General features: G+C 46.1%; 1 protein-coding gene across 1 annotated transcript; it reads left to right on the top strand.

Annotated features, from left to right (window-relative positions):
- Positions 1–692: 692 nt before the first annotated feature.
- Positions 693–7,444, top strand: LOC142559264 (uncharacterized). The gene is made up of 3 exons (XM_075670889.1): positions 693–820; positions 5,560–5,630; positions 7,305–7,444. The coding sequence occupies exons 1-3, from the start codon at positions 699–701 to the stop codon at positions 7,442–7,444; spliced, it is 333 nt and encodes a 110-aa protein (XP_075527004.1). The 5' UTR covers positions 693–698.
- The last annotated feature ends 1,827 nt before the right edge of the window (positions 7,445–9,271 follow it).

Here is a 9,271-nt window from a genome sequence, read left to right on the forward strand (position 1 = left end):
TTGACGAAGGTAGCTGCATGGGCTTTTCTATATTCTTTTGGCACAGAATGAGAGGGACACGGAAAGCCAAATTAGGCAGACAGACAGCGCTAACTTTCAACGACAGATGCATTTCCAGTTCACGCAGACGTACTGATACTCCTCAAAACGTCATAAGACACGTACGTGTACGTTGCTCGCCAGGCAGGAACACATCCGGAGAAACCGCACGCACACACTTTTGTGGCCACACTGCTTATCGAGAAGGGCGTCCGTTCAACGCGAAACAAAGGTGATCGAATTCTTTTCTGTTATATTGGTAAGGAAATACTGGCGCATGCGCTTCAATTTTGATGCCATAACGCCGGAGAGCCATATTTTTGACCCATTACCCATGAAAGGTTTTCGCCTTAACAGATTTCATGTCAATGGTTTTTGACTGGGAGAGAAGGCTACACTGTCTTGATGAATTGTTGGGAAGACAGCGCGCGTTATCAGGTCGCCTCTTATATCGTAAAAATTTGAGCACTTTAACGTCGAAATAGTGGCGCACTCTATCGTGCCTTTTCTTCAGATGATCTGCACGGCTTCCTTCTAGTTTGCAAAGACCCAAACGTGCTATTTGTTTCCTTTGATCGGCACTGACTGCGCATGCGCGGCGATTCGGCGTGCTTTTGTTAGGAAACAGACGCTAGTGCTGCAGAGGCGCCGCATCAGGCATGGCCGAAGAAAGTAGTAGTGTACACAGGCCTCCTGCGTTTACCTTCGGCGACGAAGCAACTCTGATCACAAACCAGGAATTCTTGCAAGGCGCTCCGTACACTTCCGCCTGTTGCACTACGTGAGTCTTGCCGCTTGTGAAAATTCTCGCACAATATTGTCCCCCGTAGGTATGACCCGCAGCACCGGCGTTGATAGCTATAGAGTTGTTCTTACTTCAAAACAGGCCTTCGGCAGACAACTTCAGACTGCGTAAGTGGGCGATGCATGGGTGATGCCAAAATATCTTCACAGTAAGCACAGCTGCGGCTCTTTATCAATAAGGCCCAAAGGAATGTCACTGCGGCAGCCGAATGCTTTTATCGAAGAACATTACTGTCGCTCGTGTTTGGTCACCGCATCGCAAACCTGTTCCGGTGGCCCAGTGGCTACGGCATTGCGCCGCCGAGTTCGAGGTCACACCTAATGCTTTCGGAGCACAGGCCTATCATCACTGACGCTGAAATTCAAAAATCCACAGGAGTCTAGATGCCCGTTACAGAATCCCAGACGGTGAAGTACAATTTCGCTCGTGTAACGCCTTTCGAATGCTGCTCTCCGTCACCTTTGAAAGCATTTCTTTAATGGTCCCCTTAAAGCTAAATAAATGTCCTTACCAAAAACATGTGCAAAACATCGGTAGGCGGGCGCCGCGAAGCTTTAGCGAAAGCTAAGCAAACCACTGCAGGCGCGTCCGACGTATCTTCAGCCTGGCACGAGAGGAGATACTGCTCCAGGAGAGCAGGCTCGGTCTCTACCACTGCTCCTACAGCTCCGCCGCGTAATTGAGCGATCTTAATTACGAAAGCTGAGCGCCGTAAAGCGCGAGAAAGGTATGATCCGGCATGACTGACTAAGCACGAGCACCGCTTGGCTCGGGAAAGTCTATCCCACGCACCTTTAGATTCTGTGATTCGCGTACGTCCGACGTATGGTTCGACACAGCGGTCACCAAATGGCTCGTCAGTGTCCGCTGCTTCACCTGAGTCACCGCGCCGGCGGCCAGCGTGGTAGCGTACACGAACTAGTGCACGGCCATGGCCAGCGCGCGAACTCATACCGCAATGCCGAAAATATAGGAAGAAACACATACAAAACGAGCAAAGAATGCACTCCTCCGTGGTGCCCAGGCAAATTCAGATACTCAAGAAGCACAAGGCCCCAGATTTTCTCTCTCGCACCCGCTATTACTCGCGCCAGCACGCAAGTGTCGGGCGATTCCTGAAATGCCATCTCGTGCTGGGTGACTATCTCGGCCGACTGATTCACCCATGTGCGGGAGTTGGTCTAACGCATAACACAAAACACTCCCTGCACCATTCACGTGTGCTGCTCATCGCGCGGCTGTCACCTTCATGATGTCTCTTCCGTTTATAGCTGACGTGAAACTTATAAGCATATTTAAGTTGTAAAGCAGGTTTTAAACGGTAAACCTTCGACAACGCATTTTGCTGCCACGGTAAAGAAGTCGCAAGTTAGAATGACTTTCGGTATACAACTGCAGAATCACCATGATGTTCCTTGACGTGAAACCTATAAGCATATTTAAGTTGAAAAGCAGGTTTTAAATAGTAAACCTTCGACAACGTATTTTGCTGCCACGGTAAAGTCGCAAGTTAGAATGATTTTCGGTATACAACTGCGGAATCACGTGCCTTCATTTACGTTTTTTTTCTGAGGCTTATGTCTGCAATTGCGCTTTGTTCATGCACCTGTAACTCAACTTAATTTTTCGGAAAGGCAGCTGCACGTGTCATAAGTGAGTGAATAAACTTTCATTGTTTTATTCCCCTTATGCCAGCCAGCAAGTGAGCATTTGGGTAAAATGAAACATTACATGCCTCACCTTCATCAACAAAATAGAAGGTTGCTTGTTCCAAATAGTACTTTTACAAAAGCTTCATCAGATATTTCCCGCCTTACCTGGAAGCAAAGAGTCCGATACCAATCATCATCATCATCATCATCATCATCAGCCTAGTTAAGCCCACTGCAGGGCAAAGGCCTCTCCCATACTTCTCCAACTACCCCGGTCATGGACTAATTGTGGCCATGTTGTCCCTGCAAACATCTTAATTTCATCCGCCCACCTAACTTTCTGCCGCCCCCTGCTACGCTTCCCTTCCCTTGGAATCCAGTCCGTAACCCTTAATGACCATCGGTTATCTTCCCTCCTCATTACATGTCCTGCCCATGCCAATTTCTTTTTCTTGATTTCAACTAAGATGTCGTTTACCCGCGTTTGTTGCCTCACCCAATCTGCTCTTTTCTTATCCCTTAATGTTACACCCATCATTCTTCTTTCCATAGCTCGTTGCGTCGTCCTCAATTTCAGCAGAACCCTTTTCGTAAGCCTCGAGGTTTCTGCCCGATATGCGAGTACTGGTAACACACAGCTGTTATACACTTTCCTTTTGAGGGATAGTGGCAACCTGCTGTTCATGATTTGAGAATGCCTGCCAAACACACCCCAGCCCATTCTTATTCTTCTGGTTATTTCAGTCTCATGATCCGGATCCGTGGTCACCACCTGCCCTAAGTAGATGTATTCCCTTACCACTTCCAGGGCTTCTCTACCTATCGTAAACTGCTGTTCTCTTCCGAGACTGTTAAACAATACTTTAGTTTTCTGCAAATTAATTTTCAGACCCACCCTTCTGCTTTGCCTCTCCAGGTCAGTGAGCATGCATTGCAATTGGTCTCCTGAGTTACTAAGCAAGGCAATATCATCAGCGAATCGCAAGTTGCTAAGGTATTCTCCATCAACTTTTATCCCCAATTCTTCCCACTCCAGGCCTCTGAATACCTCCTGTAAACATGCTGTGAATAGCATTGGAGATATCGTATCTCCCTGTCTGACGCCTTTCTTTATAGGGATTTTGTTACTTTCTTTGTGGAGGACTATGGTGGCTGTGGAGCCGCTATAGATATCTTCCAGTATTTTTACATATGGCTCATCTACACCCTGATTCCGTAATGCCTCCATGACTGCTGAGGTTTCGACTGAATCAAACGCTTTCTCGTAATCAATGAAAGCTATATATAAGGGTTGGTTATATTCTGCACATTTCTCTATCACTTGATTGACAGTGTGAATATGGTCTATTGTTGAGTAGCCTTTACGGAATCCTGCCTGGTCCTTTGGTTGACAGAAGTCTAAGGTGTTCCTGATTCTATTTGCGATTACCTTAGTAAATACTTTGTAGGCAACGGACAGTAAGCTGATCGGTCTATAATTTTTCAAGTCTTTGGCGTCCCCTTTCTTATGGATTAGGATTATGTTAGCGTTCTTCCAAGATTCCGGTACGCTCGAGGTTATGAGGCATTGCGTATACAGGGTGGCCAGTTTCTCTAGAACAATCTGACCACCATCCTTCAACAAATCTGCTGTTACCTGATCCTACCCAGCTGCCTTCCCCCTTTGCATAGCTCCTAAGGCTTTCTTTACTTCTTCTGGCGTTACCTGTGGGATTTCGAATTCCTCGAGGCTATTCTCTCTTCCACTATTGTCGTGGGTACCACTGGTACTGTATAAATCTCTATAGAACTCCTCAGCCACTTGAACTATCTCATCCATATTGGTAACGATATTGCCGGCTTTGTCTCTTAACGCACACGTCTGATTCTTGCCTATTCCTAGTTTCTTCTTCACTGTTTTTAGACTTCCTCCGTTCCTGAGAGCCTGTTCAATTCTATCCATATTATAGTTTCTGATGTCCGCTGTCTTACGCTTGTTGATTAACTTAGAAAGTTCTGCCAGTTCTATTCTAGCTGTAGGGTTAGAGGCTTTCATACATTGGCGTTTCTTGATCAGATCTTTCGTCTCCTGCGATAGCTTACTGGTTTCCTGTATAACGGCGTTACCACCGACTTCTATTGCGCACTCCTTAATGATGCCCATGAGATTGTCGTGCATTGCTGCAACACTAAGGTCCTCTTCCTGAGTTAAAGCCGAGTACCTGTTCTGTAGCTTGATCCGGAATTCCTCTAGTTTCCCTCTTACCGCTAACTCATTGATTGGCTTCTTGTGTACCAGTTTCTTCCGTTCCCTCCTCAAGTCTAGGCTAATTCGAGTTCTTACCATTCTATGGTCACTGCAGCGTACCTTGCCGAGCACGTCTACATCTTGTATGATGCCAGGGTTCGCGCAGAGTATGAAGTCGATTTCATTTCTAGTCTCACCATTCGGGCTCCTCCACGTCCACTTTCGACTAACCCGCTTGCGGAAAAAGGTGTTCATTATCCGCATATTATTCTGTTCTGCAAACTCTACTAATAATTCTCCTCTGCTATTCCTAGAGCCTATGCCATATTCCCCCACTGACTTGTCTCCAGCCTGCTTCTTGCCTACCCTGGCATTGAAGTCGCCCATCAGTATAGTGTATTTTGTTTTGACTTTACCCATCGCCGATTCCACGTCTTCATAAAAGCTTTCGACTTCCTGGTCATCATGACTGCATGTAGGGGCATAGACTTGTACCACCTTCAATTTGTACCTCTTATTAAGCTTCACAACAAGACCTGCCACCCTCTCGTTAATGCTATAGAATTCCTGTATGTTACCAGCTATTTCCTTATTAATCAGGAATCCGACTCCTAGTTCTCGTCTCTCTGCTAAGCCCCGGTAACACAGTACATGCCCGCTTTTTAGCACTGTATATGCTTCTTTTGTCCTCCTAACCTCACTGAGCCCTATTATATCCCATTTACTACCCTCTAACTCCTCCAATAACACTGCTAGACTCGCCTCGCTAGATAGCGTTCTAACGTTAAACGTTGCCAGGTTCAGATTCCGATACCAATACATATGTCTAATTCTAGGATTTGTGACGACTCCTTCGAAGACCTGTGGAACGCACTGAACAGCCACAACGATACGACGGACTTCACTGGTACGTACGGCATGCCATTCGACCATCGATACAACTTGCGACGACTCTTAACAACCCTCAACGGAAAGAACATTTACATAGGACACAACAGCGGTGCATTTACTGCACCGCTTTACTGCACCGACACGAGCGTCACCGTGTCGGTTTCCGTATGAGCAGCGCCAATGCGAATTAACAGGATAGCTGATATCACATATCACAGCTCTGTAAAACTTCATGAGCTAGAGCACCTAAGACGGCCAATATTGGTTTATGAGTTACAAACTTACAAAAATGTTGAATGTTTAGGATCGTTTCTCAAAAGTCCTACCCACAACATGGTATCGTATTTCAGAGCGCCGGATATTTTATCATTTTGACCACTTTAAATATATTATTAGATGTATCCAAAGAGTGTTATCATTTTTATTGCTCCATTAAATTTGAAAGCTTGACATTGTTCATATTTTACAAATTCTTCCATATTGAAACATTTTTATAATAGCATTCACAGCCAAAAGAGAACTTCGTTTGCGCAAGTCCCTACATTTTAATGTTTTCTTTCAAGTGTAACAGACCTCAGCAAATTTAGTGCAATGGTTACGGCGTATTTCTCATGTGCTTAGAGAGAATCCCCAGAGCTAAACTTTAGTTTTCTGTTTTACTAGGGAGCTTTACTATAAGGAGCCTTCATGGTTAAGGCAAGTTAGGTTTGTGCAAAAGATAACTAAAAAGCTATTGAATATTTTCCATCGGCAGCTCAGTAAAGCCTGAAACATCCTTATTGCTGTAAATGTAGAGCGAAGATTCGACTCCGATTACCGACACAACCAAATTTGCAGGACGCTTTAGCTTCGACTTTAAGAGTGGAAAGCGATACCATTCAACGATCCCTGGCAGCTTCTCGCGCTTCCCGGTAACTGCATCTTATGTAACCGTAATGGTTACCGGGAAACGCTGGCCGCAAACGCTATGCACGAAAGCGAGCTTTCTGGTTGAAACGCGGCTTGTTGCGTGGGACGCTTATGCTCGGAGGCGAGCGCCATCTTGATGGTTTTGCACGGAAATGGGTACGCCACTCCCCGTGGTGCAAGAGTGCTAGAAGCGCTGGAAAATTGGTTTGTGCTCGAGTTCCCGCGTACAAGGATTTCTCGTATATTCAAGTTGCAATCCGATGCTATCACCTTTGGAGGTTGTGTGTAAATCGTATTTTACTATGGTTCTGACGCATTTTACTTAAGTTCATTTAGTTCCGTAACGCATTTGCGCTACACGGAAGGCCTGCGTGATTTCGTTCGCCTGATTCGGAATGATTTTTTGCTCACAATACGGTCAACGACGGTGCCGGACGCAGACACCGGAATGTCTGCGACACGAGGCCGGTAGCGCTATCGTGTTAAAAATACCTAATCTCATCTTCAGCATGGAGCACTGTCGTGTTCTCTTCTGGTGTGCTAAATACAGCGCATATTTTGGTGGGTACTCAATGTTGCATAATTTCCGTCGCACACGTCTCTTTCGTCATAAGTATTGAAAGCATATTCACAGAAAGATCACCGCATATGGAAGCACTGAAGTTAGGTTACCCTATCACTAAACCTCAACTAAATCTCCGTGTTTTTTTTTTCAGCACGAAATACGCTCGTTGAATGACCCATGCACAGTGACGACCTAACACCTCTGTTATTCTCTAAGGTCACGCACATGTCACTGAAAGCGGAATCACCAGTTCCCTACCCATGGTGTCCAGCAGCAGCATCAATCATGCACAGCCCAGTACAAGCCGCTTTGCCATGGAGGAAGCGTCGGCCTTTACGAAAAACATTGCTAGGTGAGCCCACGCTTGGAAAAATTTCCTTGCATAAAGCAAATCACAGATGGTACGCAATTTTGCCCGTGGTGCAACTATGCCTCCTCTGTCGAACTTTTTCTATTAAGGAGAGCTCTGATGCGTGAAAAGCGCACAATATCAACCGTTACTATAAACACGGGTTATGGTGTAGGTGGTGCTAACATGCTTGTCATGCTCAGCACTCTTGCAGGCTTGTCAAAAGCATACGTATTACGCCATATTCATTTGCAAAGATAGTAAACAGAAAGGCGTCCGTCTAAAGACAAAATTAAATTATGGGGCTTTGGTGCCAAAACCCTTTTCTGATTATGAGGCACGCCGTAGTGGAAGACTCCGGAAATTTTGATCACCTGCGGTTCTTTAACGTAAACTTAAATCTAAGTACACGGGTGTTTTCGCATTTCGCCCCCATCTAAATCTGGCCGCCGTGACCGGGATTCCATCCCGCGACCTTGTGGCCAGCAGCCTAACACCATAGCCACTGAGTAACCACGGCGGGTGTCTAAAGCAATCGAACAATGCAGTGACGAGCCATATTGCTTAAGTGACGTTCATTTTAGAGTGCAGCGATAATTCTTAGACTTTCCAGGATTCGACTATATGCCAAATGCTCAAATATTGTACCGCTTTGTTGTGACTTTCGCTTACGAAGGCCACCTATGAGCCCGGAGGCATGATGGTATGACGCTAACGCAATGATAATGAAATAACAAGGAATAATATTAAGAGGTCACCGGATCAAATCCCGTCCACGGCGGCCCCATTCCGAGGGGGGCGACATGCGAAAACACCCGTATATTTAGATTTAGGCGCACGTTAAAGAACCCCAGGTGGTCAAAATTTCCGGAGTCCCCCACTACGGCGTGCATCATAATCAAGTTGTGGTTCTGGCACGTAAAACCTCATAACTTAACATTAATTTTAAGGGATGATATTGATGTACTGGTAAAGTCGTACGATGGGGAAGGCATGAGGAAAATGACAGGTGCATTCTAAGTCATGATGATGATGGTATAGCAACGACGACGTGAAGACGACGGTAAGGCAACCGCATGAAAAAACGATAATGACGACGAAGGCACCGCCAAGGTGGCACGATGACTATACCGTATGGCAACGAATGCATGATAGCGTCTGTGTGACAACGACGCAATGACAACGATGGCATGACGACGACGGCATCATCCCGACACAATTGCGACAGCATAACTGCCGCAGAATACCGAACAACAAATGACGTCGACGCATCAACGAGTGTGGTGTCACGGCATGACGGCAATGGGATTACGGCACGCAAGTGATGAATGCGGCGGCTACAGTGAATCGCGCCCACGAGTCACCCACGCGCTGCCTCTCGCGATCTCCCACTTAGCGAGGCAGTAGCGCCACACTTGGCTCCGTTTGCAACGCGCCGCACGAGACACTGTCCGCGCCAGCCAATATATCGTGAAATGAAAACATGATGAAGCTGCGCTCAAATTAGGCATTCGGAAGTAACATAATAGTCGGTGCAATTTTTTGTAAGATAAAGAGTTTAGGTTTTCACTTGTTGTTCTACCCCGGACAAGTAACCAGTGCTTCCCTCCTCATTACATGTCCCGCCCATGCCCCCGCCCCAATTTCGTTATCTTGATTTCAACTAAGATGTCATTAACTCGCGTTTGTTCCCTCACTCAATCTGCTCTTTTCTTATCCCTTAACGTTACACCCATCATTCTTCTTTCCATAGCGCGTTGCGTCGTCCTCAATTTAAGTAGAACCCTTTTCGTAAGCCTCCAGGTTTCTGCCCCATATGTGAATACTGGTAAGA

The sequence above is a fragment of the Dermacentor variabilis genome, chromosome 10, assembly GCF_050947875.1.
Source record: "Dermacentor variabilis isolate Ectoservices chromosome 10, ASM5094787v1, whole genome shotgun sequence".
In the NCBI taxonomy this organism is placed as follows: domain Eukaryota; kingdom Metazoa; phylum Arthropoda; class Arachnida; order Ixodida; family Ixodidae; genus Dermacentor; species Dermacentor variabilis.

Coding starts and splice junctions, on each gene's coding strand:
- LOC142559264 (XM_075670889.1), top strand. CDS start 699: ATGGCCGAAGAAAGTAGTAGTGTACACAGGCCTCCTGCGTTTACCTTC. Junction 821..5,559: donor ACTTCCGCCTGTTGCACTAC/GTGAGTCTTGCC, acceptor GTCTAATTCTAG/GATTTGTGACGACTCCTTCG. Junction 5,631..7,304: donor CGATACGACGGACTTCACTG/GTACGTACGGCA, acceptor TTATTCTCTAAG/GTCACGCACATGTCACTGAA.